This window comes from Eleginops maclovinus, chromosome 7, assembly GCF_036324505.1.
Source record: "Eleginops maclovinus isolate JMC-PN-2008 ecotype Puerto Natales chromosome 7, JC_Emac_rtc_rv5, whole genome shotgun sequence".
NCBI lineage: Eukaryota > Metazoa > Chordata > Actinopteri > Perciformes > Eleginopidae > Eleginops > Eleginops maclovinus.
The window spans coordinates 6623043-6647210 of NC_086355.1; the positions used below are offsets into that span (position 1 = coordinate 6623043).

The following is a 24168-nucleotide window of genomic DNA, read 5'->3' on the forward strand; positions in this document are numbered from 1 at the left end:
TCAGTAATTTCTGACGTTTTTATGAGAACAGTCCTTCAAGATGATCGTGTGCAGATTTATTGATTTGAGAAATAATCAACATGAACACAGACACAGAATAGCACAATGATATAAGTGACACACGTAACACATGGGCATTTCATATTTGCGCTTCTCCTCTGATGTTCATCCATGTCACTCACATGACCACATGCATGACTGAGCACACACACACACACACACACACATACACACACACACATACTCGTATCCCAGAGCGTATGGTGGAGTACTACAGCCTTTCTCCTCACACTCGCCCTCGGGTCGACCCCCTGATGAGCTTCCCGCCCCGGCATGCTGTCCTCTGCTCACCTCCCTGCCTCGCTCAGTTGATTAGAAAATCTGCCAGAAGCCGTACTGCTGTGTCAGATGAACCCTGCTCTCATTAGTGGCTGCAGGTGACATTTTCCTCTGTTGTCTTCTTCATCTTCTTCTTCCCCCTTCCTCCTCCTTCCTATCTCAGACCTATTATGCTGTACAAGATACCCTGGCCTTTAGAACGGAGCAGGAGGTGGACACGCTACACGCCACCATTGAATGTGAACAACCACAGCCTGACCTCTACAAGTGAGTGTGACACCAATCACTGATGCATCTTTGTTCCCATGACTCTGTCTGCTCTTTAAATCAAATCAAATAAACACACTGTTTTTTAACCTTTGATGTGATTTAATTCAGTAGTAGTAGTAGTAGTATAGTAGTAGTAGTATTTATGTATTTACTTGTCTTCATTTTATTGTTCTGTGTTTTTTCTTGCAGATTTGTGGGACGCATTAACATCTACAAGGACAAAGAAGAGCCTGTGGCTCGGTGAGTGTACCTTTTATCCTAGAAAGGTTATTTATTTTTATTTTTTTGGGTGTAGCGTTTATTGACAAAGCCAGCTGTCTTTCTCAATTCGTCAAATGAATGTATTGTTTTTTCTCAACAAAAACATTCTGCTCTTCCTTACAGACCACTTGGGGCTGAGAATCTGCTCCTTAGAGGAGCCACACTGAAGAACACACAACATATTTATGGTAACAAGCAGAGTCACTGTTTCCTGTCTCTTTAATGTTTGAGCTAAGAGCTATGAGGCTGATAGCAATCTTGTCTTGATAACCTTTTTTGAATCTCCCCTCAGCTGTTGCAGTCTACACTGGTATGGAGACTAAGATGGCGCTTAATTACCAGTCTAAATCTCAGAAGCGCTCCGCAGTAGAAAAGTATGATCCACATCCACAGTCTTTAATTGAATAGTATTGTTTATACATTTCCTGTTTCCTCCTCCTGATCTGTGCTCTGTCTCTCTGCAGGTCGATGAATGCATTCCTCATAGTGTACCTGTTCATCTTGATCAGTAAAGCGGTGATCAACACTGTTCTGAAATACGCCTTTCAGTGGTCTCCAGACAGAGACGAGCCCTGGTACAACCACAGGACGGAGATTGAGCGCCAGCGCCATGTGGTCCGTACATCAACCTCTAACTTAATACTGAAGTCTTTTTTAATTATTTAGATTAAGTACAGTCAATAGATAAATATATACTGTAAATGACACAGCAGTATGATGAGAGGAGAATACCATCTCTCACAAAATAAAAGTAAATAAATAAATACAAAGGGACTAAATAGAGTTAACAGGATAGCTTCAAGATTTCAAATTACTAGGTCGATTGTAACCCAAGAACCAAAAACTCACATGACATGCAGAACGCAGTTATTCTTCCATATAGTATATAGTGCCAAATCCCATTTCCCCCTTTCCCTCTTTCTCCAGGTGATCCGAGCATTCACAGACTTCCTGGCCTTCATGGTGTTATTTAACTACATCATCCCAGTGTCTATGTACGTGACGGTGGAGATGCAGAAATTCCTGGGTTCCTACTTCATTACGTGGGATGAGGAAATGTTTGACGAAGAGCTGGGAGAGGGGGCTCAGGTCAACACCTCGGACCTGAACGAGGAGCTGGGACAGGTACATGAAACGCAGACATTTGCTTACAGTATCTGCATGTACACTATTTGCAGACGCACTCTTTTCCTAGCCTCTTCCTTCCCTCCCAGGTGGAGTATGTGTTCACAGATAAGACAGGCACTCTCACGGAGAACAACATGGAGTTTATTGAATGCTGCGTCGATGGGAACGTCTACATCCCACATGCCATCTGCAACGGCCAAATCCTCAGCGCTGCCTCCAGTATAGACATGATTGACTCCTCACCCGGAGGATACAGGAGAGTAAGTGTGTGTGTTTGACAAAGTAAACAGGCTTCTTAATCCAGCCTGAATAGACTCTTGGCTGAGCTAACTCAAATAGAGATGGAGAGTAAAGAAAAAGCTTCACATATTTTAGTTTAAAGTGAGCTTGTAGATTAACTAACATGTCACATTCTCAGGCCGGAGGAGCATTTAAGTAATTATATTTGACATCTTCATACAAACACATTTTTCTGTTTTGCTGATAAACACAGAAGGGATGCTGCGTGCACATCCAGTTTATAACCTCTTTGCAAACCCTAAGTGTTTGCTGTGTCTTACATGGAGCAGAAGTCCTCTGGTGCACAGAAAAGTGATGAGCCTTGCATTTCTGCCTGTAGCAACAGTGATTTGTTCAGATTTAATAGGAGGAGAATTGTTTAGTCAGCATGAGCAGCAGAAGCCACCACAGATGACCGGAGAGAGAAAAGAGTAAAAACTAAAATGTGCAGAAAACATTGTTTAAAAAGTGGATATGCTGCTTTATTGCTCTGTGATTCTGGGTAATGTTGACTCTGATGACTTAATAGCACCAACATGTCTATTCAATTTCAAGACACTTCAGAATTAGTTCATAAAAAAATTGGGGAAACCACAATGCAATTTTGTATTTCTTTTTATCGATGCTTCTTGGACTGGAAAGTAAAAAAGCTGCAGATGATGATAATGATAATAATAATAATAATAATAATATTAATCTTTCATTTAGTACCTTTCAAAGAAAAAAAGAAAGTTCAAAATAAGAACACGAAAACATGAATACAATAAAAACATGTGTCAATATACGGCTTTGCGTCTGCAGGAACACGAGGATCTGTTCTTCCGGGCGCTATGTCTGTGTCACACGGTGCAGGTAAAGGAGGAGGAAACGGTGGAGAGCATCAAGAGGGGCATCCACCAGGGCCGGCCCACCTCCTTCTACATCTCCTCCTCGCCAGATGAGGTGGCGTTGGTGGAGGGAATGAAAAGGTGAACACACTGAAAGTACAAGAAGTTCAGACCTTCATCTACAACTTCATGGTGTTTACATTCACTGTAGCTCTTTATACTAAATGCCCCTTAATTTTAGAGTATGGATTTAACTTAATAGATTTGGAGAGAAACTCCCTCTGGAGGGAACTTTGGGATTTTAGCCTTTGCAGACCATTTACATGCACAAAAACCTATATAACACACTACAGGAAAGGGAAAACCCCAAAAACTAAATAGGGCCAATTCAATGAATCGTTGTGTTTGGTATTTGGTCTGAAACAAATAGAATTTAGAAGGCACCCTAAATCGTCCCAAAGAGAGAAAATGTATATTCTGCATTTGACCCATCCTAGTGTTAGGAGCAGTGGGCTTCCATATGTACGGCGTCCAGGGAATACTTTATGTCTTCCCCGGGTTAAATTCTCTAGCTTGCTTTTCCTTGGGGCTTCCGCCTTCATTTAGTTTTCATCAACTGACTCAATCAAAATCAGACTGAAGACTGGACACCAACCTACAGTACATGTAGCAAGCCCAAACCAAGCTACCATTGACCATAACATTATAGTTTCTCTTCATGTTACTGGACTTCCTGGATTGATTTCACCTGAAACATCATGCCCACAGTAACGCAGACTTGTTTTCCAAGCTATTTCTGGTCAGGATGTGACCTTAGGCACATGTACACTAAGACACGCGGTGCAACATGTCAAATCACAGTTTGTTGATCTGCCCTTTTGCTTTCACCGATACGATGTAGTAAATGTATATGAGAGCTGTGCTCGGGTTACACTAAGTGTGTCAGAACATCTTTCCATGTGAGTATAGTGTGTATTGATACTCGGATCTAAATGAATCATTTCTCCCTTTCCCCTCACTCTCGTTGCCAGGCTGGGTTACACCTATCTGAGACTGAAAGACAACTACATGGAGATCCTGAACAAAGACGATGAGATTGAAAGGTTGGTCCGTTAAAGGTCTGCTGTGGTTACACCGCAGGAGATGAAGCAGGAGTAATTCATTTGATGGAGTTGTGGTCATACATCAGCCGCCTGGAGAGAAAGGGCTCTCGGATTGTGTTACAACAGGGCTCACAGAAAAGAAACTACAACCATGAAAGAGTGAGCAGACGGTTGTTTTTAGAAACTGCTCAATCAGATCAAAATGCTCCGACTGATGTTGAAGAATGAAAGGCAGCGAGATCCCATTAGAGAGTGGTTTTGTGGAAAGTGTGTTTTGATCCATAGGGAGTGCTCATGTAACCAGCCTCTCTCTCCATCACTCCCTGCAGTGGCCTGTCAATACTGAGCTATTTTAAGGAAGCAGGGGAGCTGAGAGGGGTGGGGGGGGGCGCAGCACCCAGCAGATGTGAAGACTTTGGCAAAAGGTTCAATTCTCACATGTGCTGTTTTTCAGCAATTAAAAGGAAATCTAAATGTTTTGGACTTTTAAACCAAATGGCCAAGGGATGCTTTAAACACCAGGTTAATTTGATGTGCTTTAGATGGAGATAAAGGTACAGCAAAGGTAAAAGAGTTATAATTTAAAAGTGCAAAGGTACAAGATTTAAAAGTACACTATTGAAGTCAAAATGGGAATCATTCAAAAAAAAGACCACATAAAACTGAAACCACAATAAAATAAGATTGAATAAAATTAAAGATATTTCATTTTCCTCTTCTGCTTTCCTTCTGTTTCAAAACATTGGTGTCCAAAAAAGTTACATAAAAGACATTTAAACTGAGGAACAGACAAATCATAGAGAGTGGGAACTTACCAAAAATGTACAACCTGTTAAAAAGGCCCCGGTCCAATTCACAACAAAAAAAGGATAATGTGCGAGGACATCAAAGCTGGCCTGAAGGGGACTAATTCCAATTCTATTCACAAGACCTTGAAGAAACCCATAAAAGAAGAGGAATATAAATCTGAAAAGAAATGACAAAGGTAACAAAGAGTACCCCATTTCATGCTAGCACTGTCTCGCCCTCAGGTTCGAGCTGCTCCATGTACTGAACTTTGACTCTGTCAGGAGGAGAATGAGCGTCATAGTCAAGTCCAGCTCAGGTAAAATACACTCAATGCTTTCTTCTTACTTTTTATAAATCCACAATTGGACATTTCTTTTGCGGTTAGTTTAACCTGTTTTTTTTTTTCTGTTGTGTGTTTGTGGGATCTCAGGAGAATACCTGCTGTTTTGTAAGGGGGCAGACTCGTCCATTTTTCCCCGAGTCGTGTCTGGGAAGGTGGAGCAGGTGAAAGCCAGAGTGGAGCTGAATGCTGTCGTAAGTGCACAGTTTAACCAGTACAGTATACAGTATACAATGGGATTTTATGACACTTTGTTTAAGGCCTAGTTATCAGGATAGCAAGTTAAAAAAAAGGCATGCAATAATAACGAAGAAAAGCACACATTAGAAATACAATTAAAATAAAGAATGAGTAGCAGCAATTTAAGTCGAATCAAGTGACATAAATAACATATTAAAGTAGTTAAAGGCCATGAATGTATCCTTATACAAACACCTTCTACTCCCTTCTTCTCTGTCACACAGGAGGGTCTGCGGACTCTGTGTGTCGCTTATCGAAGGCTCTCGGAGTCCGACTACCAGGAGGCGTGTCTTCACCTGAACGAAGCCAAGCTGGCCCTGCAGGACAGGGAGCAGAGGCTGGCGCAGGCCTATGACATCATCGAGAGGGACTTTGTGCTTCTGGGCGCTACGGCAGTGGAGGACAGGTTGGTCAACAGAGAGAGGGACGGGGAGAGAGAGATGGAGATGGAGGGGGGAAGATTTAAAAACAGTGCAGTAGCAGGGGAACAGAAGGGGAAGATTAATGAGTCATGAAGCCATCTTCAAAGCATAGCAATGACTCATGAGGGCAAAAAAATATCCAGGCAGCGCTGAATGTAGGTGACTCACTAATACTACTGTGCCTTTTGTTTCGTTTTATTTTCTGCTCCGAGAAACACATACGAGACGTGGCTCACCTCTTACGAGGTAGACCTCAGGGTAGTTCTCCCTAGCTGATCGATCAGCTGTCCGACAGTTTGACTCCCTCGTAGATACACTGTTGACGGGCAGGAACAGGGGTGGTCGCGCATTGATGAGTTATCACCAGTTTGTAATTAATTGAATGTTCTGATGGATGCTTTAACCCACCCCACTGGAGGCTGTTGAAACAATTATTGACTTATTGACGTGCAGGCTCCAGGAGAAAGCTGCGGATACCATCGAGTCGCTGCACAAGGCAGGGATGAAGGTTTGGGTCCTGACAGGCGACAAGATGGAGACGGCGGCGGCTACCTGCTACGCCAGCAAGCTGTTCCGCCGCACCACCCAGATCTTGGAACTGACCAAGAAACGCACGGAGGAGCAGAGTCTGCACGACGTCCTATTCGAGCTAAACAGGACTGTACTCAGGCAGCGCTCTATTTCTGGGTAAGTGATTATGCATGTGTTTGTCTACAGAGCTGATTTTCTTCTTATTGAACATCTTAAAAGGTTTGGAATATTGTGGAACAAGTCCCTCACAATTTTAAGGCTTTGACAATGCTTAAAGGTCTTAGGTTTATCAAAACAACAGCCTAAAACCCAAAGGTATTCAACTTACTAAAGACAAGAAAAAACACATGTAAGAAACTGGAAACATTTTTCATCAAGAGCTTAAGAAATTACTTAACACGTTTAGTCTAATATCAAATCACAGTTTGATAACATTTTCCTGACAATGCCGTGCTCTATTATTCTACTTATCATTGCAGTGTTTACACTCATGTGAACTGTAATTCTGTGCCTCCACTTATCACATAAATGTAAATTATAATTACAAATAACACCTGGTGAAATCACTAGAATATCTGCAGACGGATCTATGACGTGTTGTGTGAAAAGCTCCCTGTTGATCGGTCTGTGATATTTTCTCCCAGGTTGTCAGTGGACTGCTTGGACTTCGGTCTGATCATCGACGGGGCCACGCTGTCTGCAGTCCTGAAGGCGAACCAGGAGGGGGCCGGATGTGGAAACTACAGAGAGATCTTTCTGGACATCTGTCGCAACTGCAGCGCTGTGCTCTGCTGTCGCATGGCGCCGCTGCAGAAAGCCCAGGTGAGAGGGATGCACTTCAGTAAACAAATATTTTCTGAATGACAAACAGTGGTAATGACTGTGGGGATTTTTTTCTGCAGATTGTGAAGCTAATTAAAGCTTCCAAGGAGCATCCCATAACCCTTGCTGTCGGTGATGGTGCCAACGATGTCAGCATGATCCTGGAAGCACATGTGGGCATTGGTGAGCTCCTTTTAACACTGTAATAAGGGGCCATTAATACAGCACTGCTTCTTCTAGAGACCAGGCGGATCCCTCTGAACATACATAATGCAGCCTTGAACATTTGTCTGTCAACTTGTATCATCCCAGATTTGTTTGTATCATTTATTTTGAACAGAAAACCTCACTTAAAATAATTATAAAACAAAAATAATAATAATGTTCACATATACCTCATTCAGATAATAAAACATGCATATACTAGATATGACCTCGTGCTTTTATGATCGTGTAATGAATACAATACATATTTGTAATAGCCACAATCACCACCATCTCATGACTGTGTTAGATTCCTTCTTATGTAACCAACCTCCTTTTTTCCTCAAGGCATCATGGGTAAAGAAGGCCGACAGGCGGCGAGGAACAGTGACTACGCCATCCCAAAGTTCAAACACCTGAAGAAGATGCTGCTCGTTCACGGCCACTTCTACTACATCCGAATTGCAGAACTCGTTCAGTACTTCTTCTACAAGGTACGCGCTCCACACCGGCTCACACACTTTAATCACTTTATCGTAATTCCCAGTGAGACACTGAGTTACAAAGAGCCAGATTTTGCAGCTACTCTGACAGATTACTGGATTCATGAATCCCCGGTGTGACGTTCTCTCCTGGATTCACGGCTGTGATGATCAGTGTGGGCGGCTTTACAGCGAGCAGCGCCCTGCCAACTGATTCATTTTTTCTTTGGCAGGCCAGCTCTCCGCAGCCCACTCAGGCAGCTTATAGCACACAATCTCTGCAGAAACAGAAATGTGTAGATAGTAGCATTTTTAGATTCTTTAAATCTCCTCACGTGTACTTGTCACAAGCTTATCACTCTCTCTGTGTGTTGTTGTTTTTCTCTCTTCTTAAATCTTTCCAGAATGTATGCTTCATCTTCCCTCAGTTCCTGTACCAGTTCTTCTGCGGGTTCTCCCAGCAGGTAAGTACTTTAGTTAGGGCTACAGTCTGTGTCATGATTTAAACTAGTTTCACACAGAAATTAATGCTTTTTAAATGTGAACTTTAAAGCTGCAATAATTAGTGTTGGTAGAAAAACCTAGAGAGAATTATCACCCTACTCTGCAGTTCCCTGACAGCTTTACTGGATATTTCCCCCTTTTTTCTTTAGATTTACGTCCCACAAACTCAATTCTCATCAGCTCAGTCCAGTTTATTCACAAAAACCGACATAATCAAAACATGTGCAGCCTAATAAGCTTTCTAAAACGTGAGAATTTAGGCCCAGAAATCAGGAAGTTAGTACTTAAACATATATGTTTAATGTGCATTTGTTATTCAGTAAAACTGACAACCTACAAAACCCCTAAAACTAACCAAAGAAGACAAAAACTAACACCTTATCCACCAGTAAATGGTCCCAAAACATGCTTTAAACATATCAGGAGTCAATGTAGAATTTCGTTGATAAGAGGATCCGATTTCAAAACAACAATCAACAATTTCAAAAAAGCGTTTTCTAAAAATCTCCTTTAGTTCCAGGTGTCTGATACCGCCTGTATTTCTGTATTTATTTTAATGTTTAAATGGTCTTTCTCCTCCTCCTGCAGCCTCTGTACGACACGGCGTATTTGACATTGTACAACATCAGCTTCACCTCACTCCCCATCCTCCTCTACAGCCTGGTTGAGCAGCACGTCACCATGGACACGCTCAAGAGGGACCCCTCCTTGTACAGGTTGGCATAAAAAAAAAAAAAACACTAATTCAATTTGTCTGTAACTTTTCTGATTTTGCATTTGCTCAACCGTTTTTTTTTTTCTGCCTTGTGTGTTCTCAGGGACATAGCGAAGAACTCGCTCCTCCGCTGGCCCGTCTTCCTCTACTGGACGTGCCTGGGTCTGTTTGACGCTGTTATCTTTTTCTTTGGTGCCTACTTCCTGTTTGACAACACCACCTTTACCAGCAACGGCCAGGTGAGCCTCTCTCTCCCGTCCCAACAGAGGCAGTGAGATGTATCATTATGTGGAAAAAGAGTAGAAACCCAGTCATGAGTTATTTGGCACTTTGTGGGGTGATCCAGGGAAGTTAAAAGAGAATAATGGACACAAAGTCAGTGCTTCATCCATCTCCATTGGATTGTCATGACAGAGGAGTTAAGTGTTGCAGGATGACTCATGTTTTTTGTTTATTGTGGATGTGTAACAGTAAGGTTTCTGTCCCAGGCCCATCTATAGGTCAGCAACATTGGATTTCCATTCATATCGACTCCGCAATAGCATCTTTCTCTGTATTGTTAATTTGTATCATGTCAACTGTTTTTCAATTGCCTGTGGTCCTGTTTTTTAAGTTGAAACATCCTGAAATTCATTTGTCCTGATTCTCTTTTTTTCCCCCCCTCCTTCTCTCTGCTTCCTCTCTCTTTATTTTGCTCCTTCTCTTTACTCTTCTTCTACCTCTTCTCCTTCCTCCTCAGCTTATGACCACCAACACACAGATGGTAAGCCTGTCTCCCTCCCTGTCAGCTCTCTCTGTCTTTCACGCTTTTTTAGTTCCTGTCGTACTGTTTAAGCTTTCAGTTTGACCGATTCATCCAGTTTCATCCCTTCTCACTTCGCATCATCCATGCACTTTCATTTGAATGTGTAGTTTCCTAGTGCTCCATTATTCCCCTAATCTCTGTAAAGCCCTGAATCCTACACAGTACCTTATCTTAACAACCTCCACTGACATAGTAGAAACCTTAGATGCTCCCCCACATGTTCATTGTGTTTCCTTGTGATAGCAAATAGAGTAATGCTAGTATGTGCTGTAGATTAAGATCCTACATCTGTTTGTTGTTCTGTGTTTGTGCATCTGTGTGTGTTTGTATGTCCATGTACTTGTGATTCGGGGTTGGGTTTTTATTTAAATCACTGCTCCAGCATCCAGGGGTTGGCTGCAATTTTCGTCCTGTCTACGGGTGACAAACAAACCATAATAAAGCAGCTTTAAAAACGGAAATTCTCAGAAACGGATTAATGAATGAAGGAGTTCTAGCGAATATAGGTACCAACAAACAGCTGTGGTTGTTACATAAATTCCCAGCTTTCTCCGTCTTGATCTCTCTCTCCCGCCTTTCATTTCCTCCCTCTCAACTCTCATCCCATCTGCTCGCTCCGGATGTCTGCTTACACATTTTCTAGGATTCCAGCAGGTAAATTTAGGATGCAAAGACCTGAAGTGGAAACACTCTCAGTATTTTGGCACAGAAGCCTAAAAGAATACCCCTTTTTTAAAACATCACCTCTCACCTGTTTGTGCTCATACAGCTCCGGAAGAAATTAATAGACCACTGCAGCATTATCGGTTTCTCTGGTTCTACTATTTATATGTGTGTCTTTGAGTTAATTTCTTTGTTTTTGTTATGTGTTCTATAAACTACTGACAACATTTCTCTGAGTTGGAATTCAACAGACACTGGAATGGCTGCCATACATGTAGAGATTTAGATTCAAGACACATTTGGAGTGGTCTCTTAATTTTTTTCAGGAGCTGTACATGCACTATAAATTAAAAATATAGGAGGTTCAGCAATCCATGGATGCAGAGTGATAGGGATGTGGTATTGATGTGTCCGCTAACCATCTTCTTCATCCTCTTTCCCCCTCGCAGATGTTTGGGAATTGGACCTTCGGGACTCTGGTCTTTACTGTGCTGGTGTTCACCGTAACGCTCAAGGTACAGTTTGTGTGTCTGGGAAATAAAATGTTATGGGAAGGGAAATTGCGTAATCTAATTTAATAGAGTTCTTCGCAATTACACGTGTGCGTCATCGTACGCGTGAAAAAGCTTGAGGCACACATGTTAACTAGCATGTTACGTCAATGATCGACTACACCAGCCACCCAGTTTGCACAGCAGTAAACCCTGAAGGCAGAGATATTGACTCCATTGACGTGTCGAGTGTTTATTATGTGTGTATTCTGTTTGTTTCAGCTTGCCTTGGACACACACCACTGGACCTGGATCAATCACTTTGTCATCTGGGGGTCGCTACTTTTCTACGTTATTTTCTCTCTTCTCTGGGGAGGCATCATTTGGTATACAAATCTTTGTGTTTGTCCTTATGCACAATCTTAATTCTGATTAAGATATTTCCTTAACCAATTATATCTTTCCTGTTGCTGCTCAGGCCCTTCCTGAACTACCAGAGGATGTACTACGTGTTCATGCAGATGCTTTCCAGCGGTCCGGCCTGGCTCAGCATCATCCTGCTCATCACGGTCAGCCTGCTGCCAGATGTCATAAAGAAAGTCCTCTGCAGGGCCTTGTGTCCCACAGCCATCGAACGCGCACAGGTAAGATCTACGCACCAACACCTCAGCAAAAGGGAAGCTTTAAATTCTCGTGTTGTTTTTTCCCTTTAGAGGCTTCTGCTTTGCTAAAATCATTAACCAATTAATAGGAACATTAAAAGTGTGCCTTTTAGCATAATTACAGTGTACAAAATGACCTGCTATAGCAAGTAGAATAATCTCCTATGGTTGCTGATGCATAACATTTGGACTTTAAGAGACCATATGAGTAAGCTGCAAATCTTTCAAACTCAATTAATCATCCAAAAAGACCATTAGGATCCCTAATAGCTTCGAGCAACAGCGTGATTTAGAATGACTTTCTGTTCCCCATGGCTTAGCCTCACCTTACTGTGAAGAAAGCTTCAAGGAGAAATTAATGAAAGGTCTGACAGATTTCTGACAGATTTGTCCCTGCTGTGCTTTTTCTTCTCTTTTCTCCCCTTTTCACTGCAACCTGATGGACCACAAATCACACCATCCTGCATCGCTCCCTTCTCCCTTCTCCTTTCACTCACCTGCCTCATCCTGCTTCCTTTTCCTCCCCCTTCATTACCGTCTCCTCTCTTGTTTCCCCCACTGCTCCTCTGTGCCTGTGCCTCTGCACTCACCCTGCAGTCCTCTCGCCCGTGCCTTACCGTGGAGCCGTCCACCATCTTCATGCTTTCTCAGTCCTCCAGCAGAATGAGTTTCTGATTGGCCCAGAGAGACGAGAGAGGAGCAGGAAGAGGAGGTGACTCTCTCTTTTAAGCCCTGTGTATGCATGCTGGCATGTCCCAGTGTAAACCACTTATCACTGTCTCTACACCTGCTTAATATGAAACTAACTCCCAGGGATGTAAAATACAGAGTGTTTGATTTATATGCAAATATCCTGCCCTTTATGAAGTCACATTCTCCATTATCATAAAGTTAGATGTTAGTGTTTAAGATACTGACATTTCGTCTCATGTTTTTGTGTCTTTCTTATTCGTACCTTGTTTTGTGTTTTTATAAATATTTTGATATTAAGATGATTAACGTTTCTTGTCAGAACCACACTTATTAGACTAACTTTTGGATCTGCAGAAATTCTTTCACACATTCTCTCCATTTTTTGTTGCAGAGCTGAGAAGGGTTGTTGATTAATAAATGTCGATTGACATTTAGTGTGAATATAAATCTCCAATGTGAATTTAGCTTCAGTTAAGAAAAAAAGTGCAACTTTTCAGTTTAGCAGGGATCAAAGTATTTCATAAACAAAATCAAACCCCAAGCTAGCGTCAGTAACTTAGCATGGATCCCAGACAGAAGTCTGAACAGGTCCTTCTATCACCCACTATTCTTTTAACTGTTAATTTATCAGCTATTTTTTATTTAACTCCAATACACTTGACACAGTCCTCGGCCAACAATCTTTTCTAAATGTATATTTAAGTAACCTCCTCCTCTTTGTTTTTATTTTTAGTACATGACTAATGTTGACATTTAGTCAGATTTAAGGCATCTTAATACAGTATATTGAACATTTGTCATCCAGTCAAACTTAAGTACCACATTGTTTATTTTTCGATGCCTTGTTATTATTGGTAAACTTAGTAAGTTAAGTATTGTTACCCTGTCTTCCTGACATGGCTCATCGTGTGTGGCTGCTCTAGTGCTGATATTTTCTTTTCAGTTAATAATTTTAAGTCGTTTTGTCTACACTTTAGTTTTTTCCTTCAAGGTCCTTTTTTTAAATGTAATAACAGTAAGTCGACATTACGTGCCGGCTAGTCTTAGTCATGGAAGAAAAAGGTTGTTGACGAACATTTTTAGCCATGAAATTAACACTACTCTAACGTCACCCACAGAAGGTTAGGACAGCGGGGGCCCTGGAGGTCTGTGTGGCCCCTGGCTCCACTGGTGGTGGGGGGAGTGATGAGAGGATTCCGCTCCACCCTGATAGGACCAGTGAGGGAGACAGTGGAAATAAAGCTGCTAAGACCTATGACTCCATGATGTCACGCAGCCACAGCACCCCTCTCAGCAAACCCTGGAGTACACCCCCTTAGGTGGGCTAGGGTCACCATGGTAACAGCACACAGGGGGAGCCGGGTTGTTAATGCTGCTGCCGTGATGCTTCCTGCTGCTCTGCTCTGCATCGGGCATGCTGTGTGACTGTGCTATGGCTCAGGCTGTTGGAGGGGGGGATGGTGCCTGTATAACTGCATCAACACCAGAATGATTTTCTCTCTGTCAAACCTACTTTCAGGAATCACAATCTCCAATTAACTCTGCAGCGCTGGATGCAAAGCGTGCTGTGCTGCTCACTGCATGTGGGATGGGAATTAACTTGATCTGCGTAGCAGGCAAATGAGAAATTTTATCCTGGCTTTATTCGTCCCAGGCTACTTAAAAGCCCATTGCCACCTGTCATGTGTAGACTGCAACAAGTGTTAGACTGTTGCGAGTTCTCTTTGGTCCTGGACTAAGTGATGATAAAGTAAGATAGAGCTCATACTGAAGGTTCTGGATCAGAAGAGGTTTAGTTGTGATATTTCAGGTGACTGTCAGGTTTTAGAGGTTCAAACAGATGTGATTAAAATTAAGTTAGTTGCTGAGGCGATGTTTCATTACTGGGAACCTAATTAAGTGTCTAAAAAGGAAAATGGACGACATCTGGTGTCAGAAGATGGAATAGCAAGTTTGAATTCTTTTTTGATTTCATATGCGTGTTTAATCTAACAACACTACCAATCATAATGAACATTTTCAGAGGGTTTCTCGTCATGAATTCTCATCACACTTATTGGATTTCTTTTTCCTGTTTGTTTAGTTAATGTATTCAAAGGGTCCATAAGCGGGAGTCATTAATCATTTTTAACTAAACATCTGGATATAAAACTGCAACAATTAGTTTACGTATTGATTAATTTAGCTCCAGAAAATAATTGCTAAATATTGTTTTGTCTTAAAATCAATATCTTAGAGTTTGGAGTGACCAAAAAAGATATTAAAAGATGCCTTGACATTTATCTAGAAAGTAGTATACAGTTTAAACAATAATTGAAGGAACTAAGTGGCAGTTGTATCTGGATAAATAAAACCTTTTTAACATTTCCAAATTTAAGCTTGCTGTTGTTACTCATAACTTCTCTGATTTAATCTGCATGAGACCATTCTTTCTTTTGATTTCCTTTTCCAGTGATGTATGTGTTTTGGATTTTCCTGTGCTAATTTGTTCTCTATCTTTCTGCAGGATCATGAGAAGCTCTCGGGGGGTGACGTGGCTGAGTCGACTCCACTGTCCTCTCGCCGGTCCTGCAAAGGCGCGAGCAGTGACTCCTCCCGCCTCCACCTCGCCGCTGCAGAGGCGCTGTCGCTGCGCAGGTCTGATCCCCTTCCCCAGAAACTACTGGTGCACTTGACAGAGGGTGGAGGGGCAGACCTGCGCCCTCTCAGCCCTTACATGCTCCGTCTATCAGGGGCGGGATTCGCCTACTATGCTCCAGGGCCGGAGACCTCCGTGTGAACCTGGATCTGAAATTATGTGTGCGTGGATCTCACGGGCTGAAACGTAAAGTACATCACAGGATGTGCGACCAAGATCTGCATCTCAAAGGTCGAAGATTTATCGAGCAAAACACAAACATGTTCACACACATCAACCTCCATGCTGAGTTCACCATGTGCATTTTCTGGGCTACCTGAGTGAACAACCCTTTATATATCACCGCCCTGACGCCTCATTTTCATACTTGGGTAACTTCTTTTTTCATTCAGTGTCGTCTTTGTCTAATCAAAATTCCTACCCAAACTCTTACTTGAAAAAGTCTAAGAACAGAAGGGGAACTTGTGCGACTGAAACTGTCCTGTTTCAACATGTCAACAGGCCTTTTTATACTCCTCGTTCTCATTTTCAGTTCTTGCCTGTTCCTCCACTTTTGTGTCCTTTTTGCTTCTTTGTGAATGTTTGTTTGAAAAACATGTATGTACAGTACATGGTCTGGCCAAGTTAGGGGCAGCTGTCAAGCTCAGTCCTCTAGGTGTGCGTGCGTGTGCATGTGCGCGAGTGTATGCATGATATTTGCCTGTTACCGTATGTTTGTATGTGACACACCTTTGCCTTACAGGTAGCCACACAGCAGCAGGCTAGGAGCCAAAGGAGAAAGGTGTTAAAAAAAACAAACAAAAAAGGAAGTGGTGTATTACAAAGCCTTACCCACACACACCCATCAGCTGAGGAAGAGAAACTGGGGAACTCTGAAGAGGGATGTGCAGTATTCTCGCCGCCCTGCCTTAATTCATACATTTTTAGTGGATTATATTTATAGTTTTTGTTATTGGACAGGGGATTCAGAGGGCATACATGTCTGGTACAGTGTGTCTGTTATTCCTTTTCTTTTTCTCTCACGATTGTGTCCACTTTCTTATCTGCCAATGTAGCATGTCCGATCTCCTTGCTGCATGCTGATCTGCTCTTCTTCTTCTTCTCTTCGTCTTCGTCTTCTTCTTCGTCTTCATTCATCATTCATAATGAACCATATCTCTACATTGTTTCTCCCAAAAATGAGCACACTGTACCCTCTCCTGCCCTCATGTGGCCGTTAAGGGTAACAACTGCAGCCCAAAATTTCATTTATGGATGTCTATTCCTCTCTGTTGCATTGTGCTTGCGTGTTTGCTGCCATGCGTTGTGTTATGCAAAAGTTACTGTAAGAATGCTAATGTCATGTTGTCACCTTTTTATAAGGGTTTTTATCTCTGTGTTGCATTTATCCATGGCTTTTTTTTCCTGTATTCTAAAATTATTGATGGCAGTCACTGTTCATGTATGGATGTAACTTAAAAAAAACCCTGTTTGATATATTATTGTAGTGAGAAGGGGTGTTATATTAGACTGTTGTGAGTAGGAGGGAGACTTGAATCGGCGATGTCACAATCAAATCACTAGAATGTCGAACTGATTTATCCATCATGTCCTCCAGCTGAAGATTGTAGCTCATTATGGATGAACCCCTTTTCTGCATTTCTAACATCCTCTTTGTCCAAAGCATATCTGTCGTGTTGCACAGCAAGTGACGGACTCGGGAAGTCTTGAATGTCAGATTCCGAAACATTTTTGTATGTTTATACAGTTTATTTTCATACACATCACCATCTGCCAACATGTATAGATTTAAAAACCAATTGTTCAGTATTTTTTTACTGGGGCACAGATGATTTATCAGTTTGTTTGGAGGTCTGGATTTATCTCAGTTTTCATTTAAAGCCCACAAGCTTCCACAAGTGTTTGAACTTGGGGGGGGCTCAACGTCCTGACCTCAGTAGATTATTAGAAGGGCCTTGGTGCTTGTTATGCACTGTCCCACCTCACTGTGCTGTTGCCATACTGTTTCAGACATTTTCTCTACATGTCACACATACCAATCCTACCACGATATTGCCATAAGGTCTATATTAGTATAATAATTTACCCAGAATTATTTGGAGTCGTTATTTAAACACAGTTTATTGGAGTCCTCCATGGCTCAGTTTTTCTCTACTCTTGTCATTTTTGTTTTGTCCATTGTGAATATTTCTTTTGCTACTTTTGTATCCCAGAGAGAAGATTATATTTTAACTCTGTTAGAATGTGTGTTCAAGTTTGTAACCAAAATTAGAGCAACATATACGTTATATGATTCAATAGAGATTTACTTGTAGGTCTACACACTGCACTTTGTTCTACAACAGATCAGTTTTCTCCCTAAAAAACTGGGACTGGGGTTTCTAAGTGTTCACTCTTCCTCACAAGTTATTTTTCTAAGAAGAATGTAGTGGGTGAGAAAGAAAAAAGTGACCAAATAACTTGACTAGGAACGGACTGTCTGTAGCCTCTGTCTCAAATGGGTTTTATCGCACCAGCCTTTTACTGCTGATCAGAATGTCAAACTGCTTTTTCTAAGTCCATCAGCAGGACAGCAGGTGCTCATCTCGTCACTCCTGAGCTTGGCATATGTCTGAAATGTCGACTTCTGTGCTCTGAGCAGCACGCCTCATATCATACCTTCAGTACAGCACTGTTTGTATTACTAAACAGGTTTTGAGAATTTACTTTTGTTTTGGATAAAGATTTTAAAAGTTCACCTGTTCACTTTTTGCCAGCCTGTCTGTAGCAAACGAAGGCAAAGCACTGTATTGTCATTATGCTTGTAATAAAGAAAGATTGAAAACACTTGTGTTCATGGTTAATGTTTTATATAATTATTGTCATTTTCTGTATTTTTTCAGACACAACAGATGGGATGGTATAGGATCACACAAAAATTCTCTCCAATTTCCAATATCTGGATAATACCCTGACATAAGGGACTTGTTTGAAAGAACGTACTCACACATGCTTTTTTCATTCAGAATGATCATTACCTTATAATTATTTTGTGGGTTTTGAAAAAATAGTTGTTCTAGCTGTGATGCAATACAAACATTTGCTTCCTAAAATGTAAGGTACGCAAAGCACAGGTATACCGGAAGTAGAAGTTAACATTTCAAAATAAAAGCCAAGATGATAGAATGGTCAATTTGGGAAAGACAATCACGGAAACCATTGGTCTGACGAATATAGGCATAAATATATTTGCTGAATGACAGTGTAACATTATGCAGGATGTGTACGCGACAACAGTCCTCCGGTTTCCAACATGTCGGTAAGAAGAGTTTCTAAAATGTTGCCCGTTTGACAAAGGCCTGACAATGTAAATGTACTTACCTTTTCACCTGCTCCCACCAGCGAACAGGAGAAATATTTCAGGTGAGTCATATCAGTTTGGACACATATTTACTGGGTGAGAAAATAAACACAAGCTTGGTGTAGCACCACGCAATGTTGGGTAACATGGTTGTTTCTGTAGGCTAAGTTACATTCCGTTCGCCATATTGGTCAGGAGTATCTTTTGTTGGCTAACGGTCAATAGCTAACATATGCTAACTAACTACCAGTTAATAAACTTCCGTTGAAAACATCTTTACAACAACTTTTTAATAAGTGGCAAATGTGCCTGAAGTGGAGTATGTGATGTGTAAGAAATAATAATCAATATTAGGTGTAACTACAACACTGGACTTCGAATAAAAGAACATTTCCTTCAGATGCCATCCCAACACACTGTTGGTACATTTGTGTAACTAAAGTCTGATTTAAGTGTTGATTCACATCATTAATCCAAACTAAAGATAATAAATAAATGTCATGGAGTAAAAGTATATAATTTGTGGTCACTATTCAATTAAGGTGGAGTAGAAATACAAATTAGTAAAACATTGAAATGCTTAAGTAAAGTTCAAGTTTCTTACAAAGTGTACTTAACTGCCCACTTGAGTAAATGGACTGAAAATAAGCTGAACCTGCAATGATCCAGTTTGCTATTCCAGTTATGTGACAGAACTCATTCTTCCTCTAACTCACAGTAAAGTAGCTATAACATGAGCTGTTCTGATTAGGTTGTGATTTTTCTTGTTACATGTACTTCTCTTTTCTTTTAACTTAAATAATATTAGTTTTGTTGCGTTTGTTTCATAGACTTCCCGAAGAAAATACAGGCCACTGATTTGACTCTTTCTTCCCTTCGATCCCTAGGATGAGTGCCATGTCTCAGCAAATTCCCACCCCTCCTCAACCTGCAGGAGCCACAATAGGTAAGCGACAGTAAATAAAAGTAATGCCCACATTTGTTTATATTGTCTGTCTTTCCTCAGTTTGGTACCAGTTTTTGATCGGCTTCATGCCCATTGCTCAAATAACGGGTAAGCAAATCTAAGCATCTTTTGAGAACTCAGACAACCGGAACTATGGACTGCCATAACATGTTGAACAATGGTCATTCAAAGACAGGGCAGGTGAAGTGATAAACCGTGTGTCCTACAGGAGCAATTTACCAAGGTCACTCCCCAAGGCATCTCTACATTCCCATCTATTTGTGGGCAATGGTAGCCTGCTTTGCACGCTTCAGGGACCGCATGAGCTGGAGGTGCTTAGTCTCTCTCGTCTTCTTCGGCTGGTTCATCGTCGGTAAGCTAAAAGACTGGATTGGTGTTTAACAGGTGTATAGTCAATGTACACACTTCCACAAGCAGCTAAAGGTCCCATTATCTATATTTTAGATGATTGAAATGATGTTGCTGTTGTGAAATAGCCTTGTGATTGCATTACTGGATGAAAACTGAAATCACAGGAACATTAATAAACTACATAATAGCAAGTATGAAAAACAACAGTGATCAAAAAGACACTAAGATAAAAACAAAATGTTGTTTCAAGTGAGTCTTGAACCCTGTTCCCCAACTCCTTTAACCTAGACTTCCACCACTACAACAAAGCAACACAACTTTGAGGCAGCTTATGACTAAATATTCATTTGTCTCAAAATAATATACTGTCTCTATATAACATATACTCTGCTCTGGAGTATAAATCTATATTTCTGTTTTTGTCCAAGCTGATCTTAAAAGTTGGCAGCCCTGTATTAACTTTTGGACTGAGGGCTTACTGTTATTATAGGTAGGAGATATTCTCATTGAAATGTCAGATGGTTAGGTTGGCATTTATTCTGAATAAATAAATAAAAAATGCTTTGAGCATCACAAACCAAAAACCAGGAATTCAACCTGCAAAACCTTTGCTAAAATGGAATGTGTTTTCTATAAATAATACAATCTTATCGAGTTTCAATCACTACTGTCATTTGGTTGGGCAACTAGTTTGTCCAATTGATATAAGATCTGGTACTGTCATGACAAAGTGTTGTCACACGGTGGCAACGCAGCACCACTAATGGTGAGTGACTAGCTTTTCTGCACACAGTATTTCTACAGAAGAAAATGTTCTATCCACACAGCTGTGATGCCTAAGTTCCACACTAGGTGTCACTATTGGATCAGCTATTTGGTTGAAGAGGCATCGTTGACATTCACTTCCCCTCCCCCTCTGTGTCTGCCAGGTCCGCACAGGTTCGCAGCATCATGTGTGCTGACGCTGAGGCATGCATGTGCGAATGAGGGTGCCCCCTGCTCCACCTCCTTGCCATCTCCATCGCCGGCGTCCTGAGCTCTGCATCACTCTGCTGAGGACTTGTCACTGCAGCTGGGGCTGTGACAGCAGCTTCAGCATCATCCCCTCATCCGTCTCCGCAGCATCCTCGAAAGCATCCTATTCTCACAAGCATCCCCGCACCTCTGAGCTGCACACACCCCCTCTCTCGCACATCTCTCTCCTCCAGCATCCGTGTGTCGCACCAGACCGCCAGGCAGTTAAATCCCGGGCTAGATTACCCTGCTGCATCCCCCTCTTCCCTTCTGCTCGGCTGGGCTTGCCATCGCAACAGTCCTCCCTCTCCCTTCCTCTTCACCATCATCCGCTCTCCACCGTTCAGGAAAAGCAGGCAAGCTGTCTCTTTTTCCTGCAAAAGTGTCCATTGGCTGGGCAGCTGGGTTACCGCTGTCCCTTTGGAGGATGATCCTGTGGATGAAAACGGAAGAGATGGCCGTTGGGGAGCTCCTGGAGAGACTGAGGACAGTCACTCGGAGCATAGGTGGGTGGAAACACACTCAACACCAACTATAGTCGGTGGTCATTGATTCTTGATTGCCGAGATTGATCTCAAGCATAGATATAGCTGAAATCATAATCTGGATTCAGCCACAATAAGAGATGATATTGTATCTCTTGTTTGGTTGATTTTAGACCAAATAAAGGGCAAATCATGGGTTTATAAAGGAAAATGCTGGATCATTGTGTCAATCAGAAAAACTGTTTGTTTCTGAGCTGCTGTTCATGCTGTGTCTGCCTCGAGCAAGGGAGGCATTTGGCCTGTAAGCTGTGTGTTTGTCGCATGTTATGACTGAACAGTTTATGTGTGCAGTGGAAAATTTCATATTGAGGCGTATTATTTAAAATAATGAATGATGGTCTGGTATGAGTTCAAATTATTTGTAATGTTGCCAGATTTCTAATTGTTTAATTGCATTAAATCTGATGTGTAATCCTAGGGTGACTTGATTAGATAGGCTGATTTGTGTTGTGATACTGTCCCTCATGGGCCTACTTCCTCAGTACTCCACCCTTATTAGTTTCAGTATTGTTTGATGAAGAGAGATCGAGCTTGGAAATGGGACACTGTGACCTTTTTCATATCGTCCTATCACCACTGTCACCCTTGACTGATTACTTAACATGTAGATGCCACTTCAGGTTGTCACATCACCTCCTAAATGTTGCTGTCAGGGCCTTGCTACTGCATTTTGTGCAAAGCTACCACGTGTGTGTTCCTGGCCTTTCATATTTGCCCTGAGTGGTTGAAGCAGGGAAACATTTTAGGCCTTTTTTTTATATCGGACTGCAGTAAAAAATTCAGTACGCAGTCATGCAAAAAGAAAGCTTTTTCTGACCCTGACTCTAGAACCCATTCCCAGACTGCAGATGTGATGTCCTGATGTTGCTCCTGCAGCCTTGTGATTTATGGCCACTGACTGAAGATCAGAGTTTTTCTCCTTTGTCAAACTAATGCCACTAAGATTAGTAACTGAGTGATATGAGTGACCTTGCTGGTGTTTGCTTCTCCTCTCGTTTGATCCATTTATAGAAATCTCTTTTAATCCACTCACTGCCTGCACACAACCACTTTCACAAGCATGAACACACACACACACACACACACACACACACACACACACACACACACCTTGTTTCATTGGAAATCAGTGATGGTGGTTGCATTTAGAGAAGGCACAGCTGCTAATTTTTTGCCATGTGGCGTTGTAGTTTGCATTTCGTTTTTATCTTGCTATGTTTGTAGTAACTGTATGCAGAGAGAAGAGGAATACAAATGTCTAATAGGCTTATACTGTCAATGACTGACGATTTTACTTTTGCAAATCTTTGCAATGTCGAGGATGGTGAGGCTCTTGCTGCAATCATAAATTCAGCACAGTGGGTTCCAGTTGCCTCTCCTTCTTCATCAGAGATGGTGAAAGTATGGCTGCAGTGAGTGGGTGGAGACGGTTATGGCTTTGCCAAAGCTAGAGGAATAAAACAGAAAAAAATACAGCTGTGAAAGAAAAATATGAAAAATGTTCATATTTTTTACTTCACATGTACAGGAATGAATCGCCTGGCATTACACTTTATATTTGCAGACATTGCAATCAGTGGCAGCACTGCGTTATGAGGAAATGTGACGGGAATGTGCTGCGACAGGAGGACGAGAGCTGTAATCGGCTCAGAGTAGAGACTAACACTGATCACTGTAGACAGCAAAGAGGAAGGGAGAGTGAGGAAAAGAGAGATTCAGGGAAACAAAGTTAACTGAGGAAGAAAATAATTTTGCCTTATCTAATATGACAAACTACTTCTCCTGAGCTGAAAAGGAGGCATTCTGTTGCAAACTGCAGGAAACAGAAAATCCATGTTGGTTTTGTTTTCCCCAGAGAAAATGTTGCGAAAACATCTTTAGCTCCTGGTTTCTGACTGACAGTGATGTGCTGTAAACATAACTGTACTTACAATATCCTCAAACGATTTAAAATTGGCAAGATCTATTTCTATCAAACACTGAGCTGCCTGTATCATCTCTTTTTGGTGAATATTGTACACGGCAGCGTTCCAAACCATCCATCTATCAGTGGGTTGATCAGTCAGCAGTGAGTGGGCAGAGTTATGAAGCCCATCCTATCTTTGCTCAGTCAATCCGCATTTCCTTATTTCCATAAATAAATAACTGGCACATATAATATTTACAATCTTCACCTAGCTAGTACAATGAGTCAGGATGCTGAAATTGGGTAATTATCACTACTGGAGAACAGCTGAGGCTGAGGGGAATGACAGTTTTTGCATGTTTTTAGTAAGAAACATTGAGATTAGGGAATATAATGATGGGGTTGGATTAAAGTCAAGGGTTGCCAAAGTTACAATATCTCGTGAGGTAATTATGAATATGCGTAACACATTTTATGAAGTTGTTGACAAATTTGACTCCAAACCACACATGTCAACCTCATGGTGGTGCTAAAGAAATGTCTACACATCCTTCTGTCCCTCTCCATGTAGTAGAAAAATGTGTCCCGGGGTAAGTGGAAACTTTGACCTGCTGGGGGCGCTTCAGGAAAAGTCAGGCGATCACCGACGCCAGTATGCTGTATCTTCTGGGAGCAAAAGATATCTGTACAAAATGTCATGTTAATTGATCTAATAGTTGCTGAGATATTTCAGCCTGAAACAAAGAAGTAAAGCACATGACTAACTTTGCCACCCGTAAGTGATTAAAAAAACCATGACGCAAGCATAGCTCTGGAGTGGAAAAAAAAATACTTAAC

At 41.6% G+C, this 24168-nt stretch overlaps 1 protein-coding gene across 6 annotated transcripts in view; it reads left to right on the forward strand.

Moving 5' to 3' along the window:
• The window catches only part of LOC134867788 (phospholipid-transporting ATPase IH-like), a 36064-nt gene extending 18030 nt beyond the window's left edge, over window positions 1-18034 (forward strand). Inside the window, exons 7-31 of one of the 6 annotated variants that reach the window (XM_063888604.1) lie at window positions 503-606; window positions 799-849; window positions 994-1058; window positions 1163-1244; window positions 1335-1485; window positions 1798-1995; window positions 2085-2258; window positions 3079-3245; window positions 4136-4207; window positions 5239-5312; window positions 5427-5530; window positions 5801-5982; window positions 6452-6685; window positions 7174-7351; window positions 7432-7534; window positions 7904-8049; window positions 8442-8501; window positions 9130-9257; window positions 9360-9495; window positions 9996-10019; window positions 11174-11239; window positions 11498-11601; window positions 11694-11859; window positions 12475-12589; window positions 15077-15241. In XM_063888604.1, coding sequence (XP_063744674.1) covers window positions 503-606; window positions 799-849; window positions 994-1058; window positions 1163-1244; window positions 1335-1485; window positions 1798-1995; window positions 2085-2258; window positions 3079-3245; window positions 4136-4207; window positions 5239-5312; window positions 5427-5530; window positions 5801-5982; window positions 6452-6685; window positions 7174-7351; window positions 7432-7534; window positions 7904-8049; window positions 8442-8501; window positions 9130-9257; window positions 9360-9495; window positions 9996-10019; window positions 11174-11239; window positions 11498-11601; window positions 11694-11859; window positions 12475-12552 — 2847 coding nt within the window. In that variant the 3' untranslated portion in view covers window positions 12553-12589; window positions 15077-15241. Of the gene's footprint in view, window positions 1-502; window positions 607-798; window positions 850-993; window positions 1059-1162; window positions 1245-1334; window positions 1486-1797; window positions 1996-2084; window positions 2259-3078; window positions 3246-4135; window positions 4208-5238; window positions 5313-5426; window positions 5531-5800; window positions 5983-6451; window positions 6686-7173; window positions 7352-7431; window positions 7535-7903; window positions 8050-8441; window positions 8502-9129; window positions 9258-9359; window positions 9496-9995; window positions 10020-11173; window positions 11240-11497; window positions 11602-11693; window positions 11860-12474; window positions 12590-13688; window positions 13909-15076 lie in introns of all 6 variants that reach the window. The other 5 variants (XM_063888602.1, XM_063888603.1, XM_063888600.1 and 2 more) reach the window with 5 other exon arrangements.
• Window positions 18035-24168: the final 6134 nt, after the last annotated feature.